The sequence below is a fragment of the Lontra canadensis genome, unplaced genomic scaffold (assembly GCF_010015895.1).
Source record: "Lontra canadensis isolate GAN:19392208 unplaced genomic scaffold, GSC_riverotter_1.0 scaffold11, whole genome shotgun sequence".
Lineage (NCBI taxonomy): Eukaryota > Metazoa > Chordata > Mammalia > Carnivora > Mustelidae > Lontra > Lontra canadensis.
This window is the reverse complement of record NW_022631005.1, coordinates 19527861-19545935: the sequence shown is the minus strand read 5'-3', so window position 1 is coordinate 19545935 and position 18075 is coordinate 19527861. Positions and strand designations below refer to the sequence as shown.

The following is an 18075-nucleotide window of genomic DNA, read 5'->3' as shown; positions in this document are numbered from 1 at the left end:
CATTTCTTCTATTTTTTGTTGCTTCATATATGCTTTTCTTGAAATCACATATGATTTCTTGAATTTTGGTAGCAAAGGATGGTCCTCTACCAAAAAAAACCTTCCCATAAGATTTCTAACTATCAGAGGAGTTTCAATGCCTGGAAGATAGCTGGGAAGCCTATCTTACCTTCAAATGTGCCTGCAGAATTATCTTTTGTGTACTAGAGCATCATAGAAAATACAGTTAAAAACTTAAGATGCCAGAGAATTCATGATGCATCACTCTTAACCACATTTATTTAAACAACATTATTGAAGTTTGCAAGTATGTGAAACTGGGTTTAACCTTTCATGCCTTTTCAGATTAAATTATTGAGACTCTCAGTAACTTAGTACCTGCAAATTTTGAAGATATAGCTACTCAAATATGAATTCTAGACAGTCCACAGACTCATGTACATCACTTCCCACCTACCTCACCATAACACTCAAAACAAGGCTTCATGCCTACAGACGTTCAGTGCTATTAACCCAAGTAAAAGATTATTTACTAAAAGATCACAGAGACAATGTCACCAATAAAACATGTAGTACTGGTATTTAGTAGGATAAGGATGATACAGAGACTCTTAGATACTAGATGTCTCTTTGCTTTCCCCTTAAAAGACATTAAAGTTATATTTTTTCATCATATATTTTCAAAGGGCATAAATATGAAAATCTTTGGTTATTTTTTTATATCAGTATGGTTACAGCATGATACTCCAGTCAAGATGAAAGTTAGAGCTAAAGAGCTGCAGATAGTTTAGAAGGGAAAGCATTGGGAGCCACTGACTGTGTCTGCAAGTCATCATGGAGGTATTTCTCAGAGAACACTTCAGTGAATCTGGGCAGGGAAAGTCATCCTAATATGAGGAATCATTTAATGTATTTGTTCTTCGTTATTTCTATAAATTACAAAATAGGTTGTGTTCATTTTATTTATTATATTGTTAAAAGTTTACTTTATTGCAGGGAAATCGGTAACTTTCTTTTAATGAGTAAATCTCAGTTGGTCGCCAATATAATTTGTTCCTTTGATAGCCCTTTGAATTCAAATATAATTCAGGCATAATAGTATATTTACATCATATAAAAACTACTCATATGTATTGTCTATCACAGTGAAAACAGAAACTATATTGAAAAATCAAAGACCAATGGACCTTTCAAAAACATAAGAAGAATATTAGAAAAGCAATGATTTCTGTAACTTGTTTTCCTTTTTCTTGAATATATTATTAGCTGTTTTCAAATGAAAACAATGAACAATGTGAAACAACTTCAAATGGTTTATATGCTTTGTAGTGACCAGAGAGATGAAATACATCTCATCTAAGTAACTATCTAGAGACCCTAAGGTTAGAACAGTTTTTGTAATTATGTGGTGGAAAGTTCTACAGCAGAAAGTAACTAGCTTTTACTTAGTATACTGTCTTTCTTTAGTGTAAGCTTAAGGATCTTGAACTCAATTGTTAAGGCCAAATCATAGCAACTATCCACCGAGATTTGAGGGAATTATCATGATCAAATATAAGCATCTTCAACTTGATAGGATTGTATTGGAGTGACCTATGGTGTGAACTACAAAAGACTATCAAGAAAAAATTTACTGATTGTCCATTACAACAGAAGTTACCAAAGATAAATAAATGTATATACACATATGTGAACATATACATAAGCCATACACACACACACACACACACACACTCTTATATGGGTATACCTACCTATATGTATGTATGTATGTATATATGTATGTATGTATGTATTTGGCATCTAACCATTCCAATCACAATTTGAGTCAAAGTAAAATTAGCAGTCATTTTAAGGAATACCTAAGAGCATACTAAATTATTAGTAGAACAAACTAATGATTTATATTGGAAAAAAAATCTCACGTTTAAAGAATGTTCAGTATTTTAACACTGTGAAGATTGATCCCTTAAAGGTAAGATCTTAGTTATTGATTGGCATTCTACAAACTTGCCATTTTTTGCTTTTGATTTGGTGATATATCCAGGCAAAATCATGTTGATTGTTATTTATGCTGATCATTACACAAAGAGTGTAATTTTTCTGTAAGTAAGAAAATTTAAAACAAAACACTAACATAAATTGCTGATGATGTCATTCTAAATGTAACAGTTAACGGAGACATACTCAAGAGATTGTTAATAATTTTGGTTGTATTTTTAAAGATTTTGAAAAAGTATCAGAAGGTTATACTTAAGGTCTCTCTTCAATTTTCAGTGTTTGGGATTTAAAGAGTTCTGAATTCTGAATGCCCACATATCAGCAGTGTACTTACGACAGTCGTCAGGTTCGTCAGATCCATCGCCACAGTCATCCACAGTGTCACATTTCCACCAGAATGGAATACATTTATCAGTTTTGCACCGAAACTTTAAAAAAAAATAGAAAAAAAAGAAAGAAAAAAAAAAGTTGAAGAACCCTACCCCGATATAAAATTGATATTTAAAAATTTACCAGGGCAGAGTAGCCTAGCCTACACTCTCGCTGCAAATGTTAACTGTGGTGGTCTTAGAGCATTCCACAATAGGGAATAAATGCACAACAAGCAGCAAAATGATCTTCCAGGAAAGCACATTGTTCAGGAAAACCTCCTGAGATTTCTGGAACACAGACAAGCTCACTCATTTACATATGATCTACGGCTGCTGGTTGCTCTTGCACCACAAGAAGTTAGGTAGTTGCTACAGAGACCATGTGGCCAGCAAATTTAAAATACTTATTATCTGAGCCTTTACAGAAAGCATGGCAAATGCTGAAGAGGGCTAAAAATCACCAGAAATATCAGGAACAGTTATCCTGAATGTACTGAAAAGTTGAATTAATTTAGTTAATTCAAATTAAGTTAACTGAACTGTATTTTCTTAGGAATCTTAGACAATTGTATTAACATCTCTCTATCTCTATTCCTTAGCCACCAAATGAGGAGTTAAATATAATCTGGATGATCTTTTCTGGCACTGTCATGCTGTTATTCCGTGGAACTTTCTGAACATACTGCCTTTAGCCATAATGAATATCTGCCCAAATAAGTTTTAAGAATATTTCTTTAAAGCAGTTAAAACTGGTACAGCTATTTTCAGTTTTCAGAATTCCTAATAAATATACATGATCTTTGAGGGTAAATAAACTGTCACAACTAAAAAATAGGTACAAAAATTGCACTAGATAGCTAAACATGCAAGGAAGACTTTGTTTAAAACTTGCAATAGGGGAAAGAGAGTGAACAGAACTCCACTGAAACAAAAAGTGGGGGTAGGTTGAAACTTAGAGGTAAACTAATGGAAAAGTATGGAGGATGTTGGTTAACATGATTAGGCTGTCTGTATTTGCTAGACTGTACTTATCAAAGGTGGGCTCCAACCTTCCCATAGAGACCAAGATAGTCAGGGACTATCTTTCTTGATGATTAAATCTCTAGGGGATGGTTCCCAGTCCTCCAGGAAGACATTCCTAAACTGTAAAACTGGCAAAAAGCTGGGAGAAAATTTACATCTCAAAAGGGCAGAGAAATAATCCACAATTGCAAGTTTTCTAAAGTGAATGCTCTAATTAAAGGGACTCAGGGACCTACAGTCAGGAAGAAACTGTCCAAAGGTTCTTCAAGCTGAGGAATGTTAATGCTAATCTTGGTCAAAGACTTACCACCCTATGCTACATCCTCCCCACAAAGCCTGGCAAAGAACTTAGCAAATAGTAGGTTTCTCCAAGTTAAAATGAACATTTGCAAATCAAAAAACAGTAAAAAAAAAAAAAAAAAAAAAAAAAGGGTGCAACAAATTTTTTGCTGAATATCTTTTTGAATATTGTATATTTTAAATATAACACTAAAGAAAACTGCTGTAATAAAACTTATTCTTAAGATTATAAAAAAAAACTATTCACTGACATATTTATTAGTGTGGTTTGTTTTTTTTTTTCAAAGATTTGTTTATTTATTTTAGAGAGAGAGAGAGCCTGAGCACTTTAGGGGTAGGGGCGGAGGAAGAGGAAGAGAGGCAGAGAAGCAGACTCCCCACTCAGTGGAGAACCCAGGCACCCCTATTAATGTGTTTTATTTGTCCTATCATCCCTTCCACTTAAAACAGTTGAAAATTGGGTGTCTGGGTGGCTCAGTGGGTTAAGCCTCTGCCTTCACCTCAGGTCATGATCTCAGGGTTCTGGGGTGGAGCATCAGCAGGGAGCCTGCTTCCTTACCCGCCCCCCCCACCCCTGCCTCTCTGCCTACTTGTGATCTCTGTCTGTCAAAAAATAAATAAAATCTTTAAAAAATAAAATAAAATAAATAGTTAAAAATTATAAGAAAAGAAATTCCATTATTTACAGAAGTAAGAAAGTTTTTTTTTTTAAACCCCTTTCTTTTGAGATAAATATCAAACGGAAGATTAAAAACAGAGAAACTAGTTGAAAATGTTATATGGTAGTATTTACTTATAAGCTACTTAGCACACATGTAACATATTACCAGAAAAATATTACAGAAGGTTATTATTGGATTTTTTATAAGAAAGGTGTCTGAATTCAAATTCTTCTCCTGAAACAAAGCACAGAATTATTGTTTCTACTAAACTTCAATATTTGCCAATTTAGTCTAATGCAATAGATTAGCAAGCTAAAAGTTTGTTCATTTAAAGTACTCTTACTTTCTTCAAGTAAGAGAAAATTTGATGCTAGCTTTTGCTTAATCTCTCTGGATACCATGAAGTTGATATAAGGCAGATCTACATTATTTTCTTAAATAAGGGTGTGATTTTTCCCCCCAGTAGAGATATGGGAGGAAATAGAGCACTATGAATAATTGCTTAGCCTGTGGTCATGTCTGTGGTGGTTTTTATAAATTACCACAGGAAAAATATCACCTTTATATATAGTGACTGTCTGGGGATATAAGGCTAACTCTGAAAGCAATTGCCCTGAACATTAAACATTTCCAGTCATTACAGTATATCAAAGCACATTAGCAAGAGGATTTCATGTCTCCTGAGTATATTCAAAGCCTTCCCAATCAATATTTGAAAAATATCTAAAATACATATTTTAAAACTCACTACATATGCCCAATTTAAATAAACACCAACTGTTGGAATTATATGTGACATGACGACTGTGCTTGTCATTTCATTTTTAATAAGAACACAAAAAGGTTTTGAGCTAAGAGAAGGCCAGGGTAAAATATACTTATTATGTTTCTTTTTATGCTAATCAACATTTTATTCATTATTCTCATAGGAAGATTTCTTCTATTTTGTGTCTGGGCTTCATTTTTTCATACTTAAATACAGTAACTTAAAAAAGATAAATGCTAAATATAAATATAAAACATTCTTCATGGTAAATGTTCTCCAAGACTAATATCTTCATAAAATAAATTGCGAACTGCAATTATCACCCACAAGAAGAAGCTATAAAGAAACTACTAAATACATGTCTATTAAAATGGATACAAGTATAAAATGCAAATCCTGCATACACAAGTGAGGTTTACTTGCAACAGAAAAATCTCCACCTAAAAACTAAGTAAAGCTATTTTTAATTTATTTTTTATTAAAAATAAAAATGATTTAAATTTGATATTTAAAGTGATAAGTGCCATAATAATTGGATTTAATCTTGATTTTAAAAGGATTTTCATGTTCATTTCAACTCTAATAGAATTCTTACTGGTGTGATTTGCCTATTTTATTTTTCTAAAAGTCAATGCTATTCAGGGGATATATCTTTAGATGCAAAAAAATTTAAAAATCCTGTAGTAAGATAAATTTAAAATGTAACATTTTTATCAGGATGCTAACTGGTATGATTCTGAATACTTGGATTATCTGCTTCATTTCAATTTCAAACCTCATTTTAAATTGTGTTTCTATCAACTGACTTTTCTCCAAGAAATATATAGTAGATAGTTTTTTCTCTCACCACATCAGGAAAAAATCAGCAGTAAATGGCTGCATAAACCCTAAGACATACTGGGATCTCTACTAATGGATTACATGAACGCTCTTCATTAACTTTTTTGTAAAAATGAAATGAATGATAACTCTTTTCTTTAGGACGTACTGCTGACAGCAAAGATATATGATTCACAATTTGTGTTATTATTGTTAGTGTTCTGTCTCACTATAGTAGAATTTTTTTTAAATTAAAAAAACTCTTATAAAAACACTATTGGGCTATTTAAAAGCTTTTTATATATTTTAATCATATCATCAGTAATACCAAATTGAGAGATAATTTAATTATATTAATAATATTTTTCTGGGTTGATTTAGGTATTCATTTAGCTGATCTGATTTTTTTGGCATTGAATAGACATAATTACGTTTTTCTTAATTAGGTTTTCTTATATAATAATTTGAAATCTTTTATTCCCTTTATGATTATGGGAAGGTTGCTGTTTTGAGATATTCATCTGTGTGTCAAGCATCCTTTGGCTTTGCTCTATTTCTGGTTGGCTATAGAGGCTCTCCACTGTGTAAGAGGCTCAGGCAGGCATCATAATTTCTACTAAGTCACCTAAGGCCACAGTGTTAGGCACCAACAGAGAGACTCTTGTATCTCACCCCCAACAAGGGACCAAGTTATTTCAGAATAACTTTGAGTTTAAACTGGACATGTTCTAAACTAAATAGTACTAACAGGAATTATATTTTAAAAGTTTTAAGAACCTAGGATTTCTCCCTTAGATTTTCTTTCTAGGAATAATTAGGTTGCTTATTTTGTCTTTCACAGTGACTTAAATTTCTAGTTCTCTAAAGAAAAAGTATTTTACCTACACAAATGCTTGGGGGATTATAATTAAAACAATACACTTTGTAAAAAAAAGAAGAAACTGTGACCTGTGCTTCCAATAAACATCAGAACCTCCTGACGGCAGCTCACACTAATTACACACACATCCTTGCATGTGTTCTAGTTGGACCCCAGGACACGGGCAATAACAACACTTACTACGTACCAGGAACTTCTCCCATTAATCTCCATAAGAGTGGCCTGGAAATACTAGTATTTCCATTCAAAAGATGAGAAAACGGAAGCATCATGAAGGTAAGTAACAAACCCAAGATTATTCAGCCAATTTCAAGCAGAGTCAGGGTGACAGTCCCAGTGAATGTACCCTTAACCACTACACCTACTGTCTACCACAAAGCGGTTTGATGTTTTGCATTATACAGTTCTTTACTGGTGATACTCCTAGTGATAACTTGAGAAACTGGGTGAGCTAGTATTAGCTTCTCTGTTCTGAAAATAAACACACCCAAAGATAAATTCAGTGTTTTACCATGAAGTCACTGCTAAAATTGGGAAACCAGCAGAGTCAAACCACAAAATTCTGGGATGCCTGGGTGGCTTAGTCGGTTAAGTGTCTGTCTTCAGCTCAGGTTATGATCCCAGAGTCCTGGATCAAGTTCCACATGGGGCTCCTTGCTCAGGTGGGGAGCCTGCTTCTCCCTCTGCCTCTGCCTGCCACTCCCCATGCCTATTCTCTGTGTGTGTGTGTGTGTGTGTGTGTGTGTCAAATATATATATATATATTTTTTTAAATAAAAAATAAATACCCCACCCCACAGAATTCTAAGAACAAATTTTAGACATTTTCAAAACAAATCATGGTTCCTTTGACAATTTTATCTTATATAACAGAGTAACTCAAATATAAAAAAATCAAATCTTATAATGTCATCTATCACCCAAAATTTGTAAGTAGTAATATCAAGTCCATGCAACTAAATACTATTGAGCATACATTTTAAAATCTTTACTAGAAATAATTACATGTTGAAGAAAAAGAGTTTGGGAAGGAAATTATTTAGATCATATAATTTTTTAATAAAAAATTTAGAAAATTGACTTTTTGTCCAATTCATCTCTTCCATACATATCCTTTGTTAAGGGATGGGAGGGGAGTATATATGGTGACATAGCAGATTATCTAGGAAGATTTATTGGTTTAAACTGCATATATCTTAGTCTTCACCCTATGCCACAATTACCCTGCCTTCTTGAAATATGTTTGATCTCATCTAATGATTCTGCTATGTCCATTCATGATTTGGACCATTACTTTGTGTGGAGCTGTGTAAAAATGGTTTCCAGGTTTGTTTTCTCTTTTTGGCCTCTATTTGTATCTCCTATTTCCTGAGGTCTCGTTCTCAGGATATCAATTGTTTTTCCCTTACCCTATGACTCTCTATATGATGTATGGGAAGTTCATCATACTATGCTAAACAACAAAAAATGATGTTTCCAAGTGGTTTAAGCCAATAAACAAAATGCAGGCAAAATCTTTATAACAGCTTGATGATACATTTTATGAAATAATTTCTAGGGCTCTACTTACCTGACTGGCTGTGCAATTGGATAAGCAAGTCCTATTGTCAGTTGCAAGATAGAAGTTGGTGGGACATGCACAGGTATGAGTCTTTCCAGGGGCTAAAAGGCACAGATGACTGCAACCACCATTATTTATCATACAGAGATGTTTGGAGACTACAGATGAGAAAGAAACAGCAAAACAGAAAAATCAAGACCAAAATATAATATGGGATTAGAAACAGGGCATTTAAACTTCATAGCCTGTAGAATTTTGTAATCAAGGAATCAGCAAGGTCATAAATATAGTTGTATTCTGTTGTAAATTCTATTCATTGCCCAATGGTATTTATTTTACCATTAAATAATTTTAAGGATGTAGTTCCACAAAAACAAGCATTTTAGTAGAAAAAAAATTGTCCATCAGAATATAGAGAGAAGCATTTTGGATGAAAACATACATATGTTTAGAATTATAAATGTAAAATAAAACAATGAAGCAATGATCTACAACTGATAGTGTAGATGGCTTTGTTTTATAAGCCAAATAGTGGCTTAAGCAAAATAATCAAACTTTTATTGCATAAGACCTGACAGAATTCCACTAGACATATGCTTAAAAAACTTGATATATTTCTCCTTCTTAGAGCCCCAGAGATACTTAAATATAATTCCTGTCACACAGCATTCCAGAAAGTAAGGATCCTATAACTATTTTGTTAAGAAATCATTTCAAGAATGCATTCTCTACTTCTCTAACTACATTGATTATCATTTCAACTGAGTATTTCAACAAATTAATAATTCTCTATACTATTATTGATCTTCTAATCATATTCCTTAATAGACAAACTTGAAATCAATCCAATTCATCCTATACAGTTAAGCTAAATAAGGAAATCTGGTACTCTTTCTCAAAAATAAATTTACACTTAACCATGGAGGAAACAAAAATGGAATGTTACTAAAAGATGTGGATGTGCTTATGGAAATCATGGAAAGAATAATTACCATCGGGTTGTCTATAAGAATGATACACCTGGATATCTGTGATGGCATGCCATGAGTTAATCAGTGAGAGTCTGTCTGCTCCCGAGGTTTTATGGGCACGGCTGAGTGACTTGGTTTTCCCATCAGTCCAGTAGATGTAGTCTTCAAACAATGTTAGTGCAATCACCCCTGGAATATCTTGATTAGGGACTGTAATAGGAGATGGTAAGATTAATGTTCAGTCTTGGAAGACTGCCAGTTAAAATATTCAATACTACATGGGCTGACAGATACAACTGCTACAGAACTTCATGTGAATAATTGCTGTGACAACCTGTCAGGCCAGCAAGGTTCTTTATTACCGGTTAAGAGAATGCAGGATCTGGCGCAGGAGTTTACTTTGCTCAGAGTTTGCCCGATTCGACCACTGGGAGGAAGTGAATGCTATCCTGCTCATGAGTAATGGCTGCTTCACCAGAAACAAATACCATCCAATAGTTAAATATGTGTATATATCCATCCAATTGGTCCCAACTTACATCCTTACAACTACAGTTTATTGACTACTACTTTCTTCCACTTCCAAATCGATTAAATTATATATCCAGGATGAAATGTTTATCTACCTGGAGATAGACTGACTATAAGATCACTATAAACTATTTTAGTCACTGAGATTTTATGAGTATTTTTACATGCAAGATGAGCTGGGATAGGGATGGAGGAAAATAAGTGTGACAGACAACAATGTATTAGGCAGATTTAACAGTCATAAAACTGTTCAGTTGTAGGTTAAAATTATTTCATAATTATATTTTCATTATAGGACTAGGTTTAAATGTAAATAGTAGATTGAGCATCACAAATGTGAATTTTTCATTCAAGAGATTCCAGGGTCCTATCAGGCATATGAGATATGAAAAATTTGTTTGGTGATTTAAGGTTTAAGTAACTAAAATGTGATATAGTTTTCTTCAAAAACAGTTTCAAAAGCTACCAATAAAGAAAGTGGAAATTCCTTAATTTGCACAAGCATTACAATGTTTTCCCATATTTGTTTTCAGATCTATTTTTAGAAATTCCGAGAAACTGTTCACTAATGAAAAAAGGTACTGTAAGTCCAATAACCAGTACTTTTTTATAAATTTAGATTTTCATGACTAAGAATTAATGTTTGCATATTCCTCATTCAGGAATAACAGAGACTATCAAAATTTCAAATACAATTTGGAATTTTTACTCAGTGGGTCAAAGGTGATCAGAGAATTCAGAGACAGAGAATGTCTGTCTCTGTGACACAGAGAAAATAGAAATAAAAGCAGTAAGACGAAACTTCCCCAAATAGGTGACAATTTAAACTACTGACAATTATCACTGTAGGGGGTAGACAGAAATCCGTCTCAGAATAGATATTATGCCTATGAAGCAAAACTCAAAAAAAAAAAAAACTGTTAAGTGTACACTTTTGATGCAAGTACTCAAACTGAATTATCTGTGCACTCCTGTAGATACGAAGTCTATTGCTAGAATGATAAGTGGAATTGGATAGAAAGATGAAGAGGATACTTTACTATGAATCATATCTGAGTTATTTACACAAACCATTCCCACTTTCCCTCTTTGGCTGTATAAATTCATTCCAGAAAGAGAAAACTAATGTGGTAAAATGTTAACAACCAGGTGAATCTTGGCGATGGGTGACTGTAACAGTCTTTCAACATATGTGTATGTTTGGAAATCTTAAAAATAAAATAAAACTTGGTAGAAAAAAAGTTGAAAGATACAATTCAGATTTCTTTAGATGCAAAGGAAATAATTAGATCATTAAATATGGACTCAAAAAGTTAATCGTCATTTAAAAGAAGTCTCACTTCACCAGAGATTCAATTAATTTATACACAAAAAGTGGAGTTACTTTATGAATTTGCCTATTAACACCTCTAATGTTGCATAGTCTTTTTGATTACTCAGTAAGTAACTTACAGCTGACATTTATTAAGTACTCTTGTGCCAGGAAGTTGGCAGTGATTTTCAGTGGGTGGGGGCAGGCAATTCTGGCCCCACAACAAAGAATGTTCAGGCCCTAATAGTAATAGTTCTGAGGTTATGAAACTCTGCTATAAGATATGTACTTTATGCACCTTATTTTATTTAATATGCATCATTTTATTGTGTAGTAGCAGACAGATCTCACTTCACAGATGAGCAAGATAAGATCTGGAAAACTTAAGTATCTTGACCAAAGAGGGGGACTAAAAACCAATAAATGAAGGTACTGGTATTTAAATCTAAAACAGTTTCTGGCTGCCAAGTTCTTTGCCATTTTACCTCCTAGTACTGGTTTCTAGAAAGCCAGCCTCATAGGCAAAAGTACTATTATAGACTGAATTGTTTCCTTCTCTTCCAAATTCATATGTTGAAGCCCTAGCTCCTGGGATGACTATATTTGGAGATAGGTAAGAGTGGGGTCCTAATCCAATATGACCAGTGTCCTTATAAGAAGAGAGAAGCAGAGACACCAGGGATGTACACATATAAAGAAAAGATCATGTGAAGACACAGCAAGAAGATAGCCATCTACAGCTAAGAAGAGAGAGACTTCAGGAGAAACCAAGTCTGCCACGACCTTCATCTTGGACTTCCAGCCTCTACAACTATTAGAAAATAAATGTTTGTTTAAATAAGCCACCCAGCTTGTGGTACTTTATATGGCAGCCTTAGTAAACTAATGCAAATATATAAAGGCATAAGACTGATTTCATAAACTCCATGTGAAAGTGGGTGGGGCAGAGGGTGAGGGAGAGGGACAAGCAGACTCCACACTGAGCCTGACTTGGGGCTCCATCCCAGGACCCTGAGATCATAACTGAGATAAAATCAAGAGTCAGATGCTTAACTGATTGAGCCACCCAGGCACCCTGAAAGTCAGTTTATTTAATTACTTGATTGAATTTACATTATGTTTTCAGACATGGAGCAATTTAAGTACTGGACAAGTATCCTCTCTCTAAGCTTGTAGTGACTACCTATCAGAAAATATCTGTTATCAGATAATCAGTATAAATTTATGGAGATCAGAAAGGTTAACTCTTACTTCAGAAGATGGGACACGACTGTATAGAGATCAACGTAGAAAAGGTCAAGGTGAAGAAAATTAGAGATCAATATAGAAAAAGTCAAGGTAAAGAAAATTAGTCTATTTGCTCAAAGAGACTATCAGTTTGATTTAATCCCTTGTTTGATACTGGGGTAAAGAACAAGACTATCACTCTTAGCTTTATAAGCTCACTCCCAGGACTGTTCATTTGGCAAACATGTGTATTTCCCAAACAGCATCAGATACAACCACCAGAGTGTTTGTTCTAGAGAAAACAAAGTAAAAACACCAACTTTTGTTAACAAGGGGATATCCAGTCCCACATATCTAACACTATAGTAGCTCCAACAATCTATTCTCTAAGAGATGGTGAAACTTCACTTAATACCACAAACAATGCCAATGAAAATCAAGCCAAGCAAAAGAAAGCAAAACAAACACAAACAAAATCTTTTTTTTATTGCCTTCTAGGAGTTTAGCTTACAACTTGGCAGTACACTTTATTTCTTCTTGAGGATTTAAACCTCTCCAACAAGGTATTTGACTATTTGCTTAAACTTCTGTGGGGGAAAAATACATATATTAACTGCTAAATGATAAGTATAAATAAATGAATCCCATGTTTGCTTTTCCATCAACAGATGAAGAATTCAGCCCACATTGAGGCTAAATGAGTTGTTCTGAGCCAAATCATCATTTTAGTATAAGGAACTTTCCTGATTCAGAATGAGAAAAATAAAATTGCTTATTTTTGGTTGTCTCCTTATTTATCTTATTACTTTGTAAATATGTACATTTATATATATATATGCATTTATATATTATATATGTGTACATTTGTAATATATCATTATACCTATACTTATCTATGTATATTCATATATAATTCATAATAAGTACATAATAAGTCCATATAAACATAAACACAGAATGTGATGACATGAGAAAAACATTTAACAAATTCACTGAGATGTGGCTGTGTTTATGGAAAAAGTAGTCAATGTTTTCTCAAAATAATAATGGCTATCCTTTTTAAAAGAAAAATAGCATCACTGAGTATCATATATAAGACTGCACTTGCTTAATGAAAAGACAAATGTGAAAAATAAACTTAAAGCACTTTATTTACAGGTATACAGTAGACATACAAAATAAGACAGAAAAAACACAACTATTGCATGGCCTGTAATGGGTATTTATTATATATTTTAAAGCTGCTTTCTGCAGTTAAGTCTCTATTCTTCATAACAGCATTATTTATTTTACCATTTCCAGTATTTCACTCAAGTATTAGGCTCCTAATTTTTATCTTATAAACTATATCTATCAGAATAAAGAACATGGTATTTGGCAAAAAAATACATCAAATAAATACTCCTTGTGAAGGTTTTCCTTTTTAGTCAAGTTGGATGCTATCCTATTAACATTTCTAATAATTACAACAAATAGAAAAGGTGGCAATCCAGAATATGCTTTTGGCTTAACCACTGCCTCACAGATTTATTCTATTATGATGCTCTTGATGACTGATCTTTTGATAACATTCATCATGCTAAACAAGTGTATTCCTTGATAATATCTTTCAAATTTTGCATTTCAACTTATCTAGTTTAAATACTTAACAAAATGCACCAGTTACACAGTATTCATCTTTCCTTGAGTTAAAATGTGGTAATTGGTGCTATGGGTAGGATATAATATTGGGATAATGGCAGAATCAGCATGACTCTGCCCTGTGGGTTAAAATAGAAATTTTACCTCTAGTAAAATTTACTCTCTCTTTTTTCCCTTATATCTCTTCCAATATTTACTTTAAGAATTAAATGTGATTTTAAAATATTACCTTATATGCAGCAATCCCTATAATTTGTTATAAAATTACTTTAAAAACTTTAGCAATATTCTAGTAAAGTAAAACAAAGTAAAGTAAAACAAAGTTCATAGAACACAACCACCAAATTCAGTAATTATTATTATAAGTAAATCAAAATTACAGAGTAACTTGAGCATTACTATTTTTTTTTCTTTTTTTGAGTATAAAGAATTTATGTATTGTTTGGAAGAAAATACCTAAATGTTGTCACTGTATGGCCGATTAGGTTTGGAAATTTAATCTAAAAATTTAAAGTAAACAAAGATATCAAATAAAACATAAAATTTTGCCAACTTTTCCCTTTTTACTGTATTTTAAGATTCCCATTGTCTTATTCTTGGTGCCATTATCCCAAGTAAAGGCTCACATTCTCTTACACCTGAAATACTGAAAAATTATTCTAACTTTTTTCATTGTTTTTAATCTTATCCGATCTCTTTTGTGTTAGTCAGGTTTCCTGTAATAAACAGAAAATACATTTTTAATGAAAATTTAAAAGATTTTAATAAATGAGTTATTTACAGAAGTATGGGCATGGTCAATGGACTGATGATGGATTGTTTTTTCTTATGCCTCTTATCAGAATCTGGTGACAGCTAGAGCTAAAGGAGAGGAACCACACAACAAGAACAGTGATCATTCAGTGAAGGAGCTCAGCCTCTGCCAAACCACTGTGGTTGGGCCTGAGGGAAAGGAAATAAGTAAATAGTCCAACATCTTCCTCCACCCACCATTCAATCTCCTGTCAATCTCATGGATACAATTTAACCTGAAGTCAGAATATGACAGAGCCTGGGTGACACAGTCCACAGAAATCCACATTCTAGCATTTAGAACATGGCAAGGAAGTAGAGGTAAGATAACCTAGAGCTCCATCCAGTCAATATTTCCAATTTTTCTAAATCTCACGTATCTTTTCCCTAATCAAAAACCATCAACGACATCCCCTTTGTAGGCAGTATGGTGCACACATTTGAGCTTGACGAAAACACCTTTGTCTTCAGAAGAGGATCAAGATGCTCTCTGTTCTGAGAGACCCTGATACTAACCATTTTTCCCAACATCGTTCTAAAATTAATGTACAACAACCTATGTAGAAAAGTTGGGGCATAAATTAATGGAGCAGCATGAAAGCCAAAAAAAAATGGAAGAAATGAAACAAAGAAAAACATAGCATTGAAAAAATGAGGTGAGATTAAATTAAGGCTTCAGAAAGAATATAGGCTGATAAACACACAATAAAATTAGATGATGGAAGAAAATGGATTAACATGGCAAAAAAAAAAAAGTGGGAGCTTCAAAGCAGTGGTCAGTAAGTGGGTGGATAATGACTTCTTTATGAAGAGTGACAGAGAAGAGTGGGTGGGAAAATGGTCCCAGTATACTAATCTCGAGAAAATGAATGCTAAGCCAGTAGTTATAGCTACAAATACCCCATCAAAACGAATGTGCTTTATATAACCTTAGGGCCAAGGACATTTATTCTTTGTCAGTAATTATACATCCCCTCAGTGTTATTGGTTTCAGAGTCCTTTTTTTGAATAAGTATTTCCTCAAAACCATCTTTAAAAAGATATAAAATATCCCATTTGATATTTGCCTCCATGACCATTTTCTCTACCTACTCTTTAATACAACTCTGCTTAATGGTAATGGTAATATAAAGAAAATTTCAGGCAAATGGATCTGAAGTCCATTGTTCAAAGTGAATAAAGGCATTAAGAAATGGCAAGAATACTAAGGATATCTAACATTAACAAATATTATGATAGAATTTCAAATTTATTTTTTCCAATATAAACATAATCTTTCAAAAAGTTCATCCATAAGTGAAACCTTAAATGACACAAGAAATAAGTTTCTTCTCTTCAGTATATGCCATAGTGAATAGCAGATCTAAATTGCTACTACCCAGGAGTCTATTATTTGAGACTATCTTTTAAATGCTGACACTGAACAAATGTCCAAATAATAGTTATATGTCCCCCCCTTAAGACATTAATTTATACTGGGACACTTAATTGAATAAGATTTTGAAACAAATGTCAGGTATAATGGCAAATATAGAAACTAATGCTATATTTAGAGTTCTTCTTTAAAGCCATTTGTAAGAGGCTAACGGCATCCTTTGTCCATCCTTTTCTAGTATTATTTGCCTCTTTTTCTCCACCTTGTCACTTCAAATAATACATACTCTCTATATAGATTACAAATATGTGGTTTAATATAAGTCAACCACTTCCTGGTCTCACCTACATTTTTTCAAAGTTATTCATTATGAATCGAGGTCAAATATGGCCATTCAATATTTAACATCTGAAAGGATTATTTCTGTTAATGAGTGTGAGAATTTATAAAGCAGACAATGTGAATTGTCTGTACATTTGTTTTGAAAACTAGACTATGCCTAAAGTACTATCTCTTGACCAGGAGACTGTTCTGCAGTCTCTAAATGAAGCAACATTACTCCACACATTTGGTAAATATATAGTCCTGTTGCTTTGAAAGGCTCTGAGTTTTTTCTGCTGGTGATACAAACCTTCATAGACATTTGGCAATGTGTTTTCAGAGCTGATGACCAATACTAAATACAGGAGTTATGATATTCCCCACACACATGCGTTAGAAATATGTTTGAGAGTCCTAATGACAGCAGAAGCCTTGGGTGGGGGCAGGAAGCACTTTGCCTTTGGGACAGATATCAACAGAGCCATTTACACGAGTTTGGTATCTGGTCTTCCCACATTCCTACAATTATAAATATGGTTCTAGAATAAAAAGTGAAGAGTGTAACATATTTCAAGCATTTTAAAACATGTTCTAGGTAGTTGTAGGAATAAGTAGGAATAAGTGAAGGAATTGATAGAACAGCCTTCTGTCCCAGTTCCAACCTCAGCTAAAATCTGAAAATCCCTGATTAGCTAGAAGCCCCATTCTCTGGATTAATAACAATGAAACAACTGTGGCAAAGAAACTTGATTAAATTATACAGCAACCTGGACCAAAGCCTGATCTACTGATCCCCAACACTCCACTGTCTCCAATTTAAGGTAGAACATTGTTGAAAGTGGCTATAAACTCATGCTAGGGTAATACCTAAAATTTCCCATTTAAAAAAAGTATATGGGTCATATGTGGCATTTGCAAAATAATAATCTATTGAAACATATATACAATTTAATGTAACATGTCCTATTCTAGGAACAAAACTGAAAGACATGATTGACACTGAAATTCTAAGACTTTTTAGAAATGGCAGTTAATTTCAATTTATTTTACTGTTTCAGGAACATATCTATGGTAACTGAATTGTATTTTGCTCCCTTCCATTAACTTTTATTGTATTGTAAACAGCAGCACATCAACACCGTTGGCATAAAATAGCTTGTGAAGTCTACTGTTTGTAATGGACTGTGAATGATAGGGATTTTTTTTTTCCCAAAAGTACTAAAATAAAATATCCTGCCAAGAAAGAAATGCTCTAGGATATTGTAAAATCAGAGGGTAGTGTTTACTAGATTTCTTCCTTTTTTGGTGCATTTCAGTGTACGTTTAAATATTCTAAAGTCCAAATGCAGGAGCTACTGAGTTTCAGAGTAGATGAGAACAACATGTTTCCTTTGTCTTTTTCAGTGTGTTTCCCCCACAGAACAACAATGCCGTATATATATTTATGCTATTTCACCAGTAGCACGCTGAGATCTGGATTCCTTTTCCAACATTAATTAGGTGATCACTGTATAGGTTATGA

General features: G+C 33.3%; 1 protein-coding gene across 1 annotated transcript in view; it reads right to left on the bottom strand.

Moving 5' to 3' along the window:
• The window catches only part of LRP1B (LDL receptor related protein 1B), a 1927222-nt gene that overhangs the window by 207307 nt on the left and 1701840 nt on the right, over positions 1-18075 (bottom strand). The window contains exons 61-63 of the mRNA XM_032856138.1: positions 9376-9564; positions 8393-8541; positions 2336-2429 (exon numbers count right to left, since the gene is read on the bottom strand). Coding sequence (XP_032712029.1) covers positions 2336-2429; positions 8393-8541; positions 9376-9564 — 432 coding nt within the window. The remainder of the gene's footprint in view (positions 1-2335; positions 2430-8392; positions 8542-9375; positions 9565-18075) is intronic.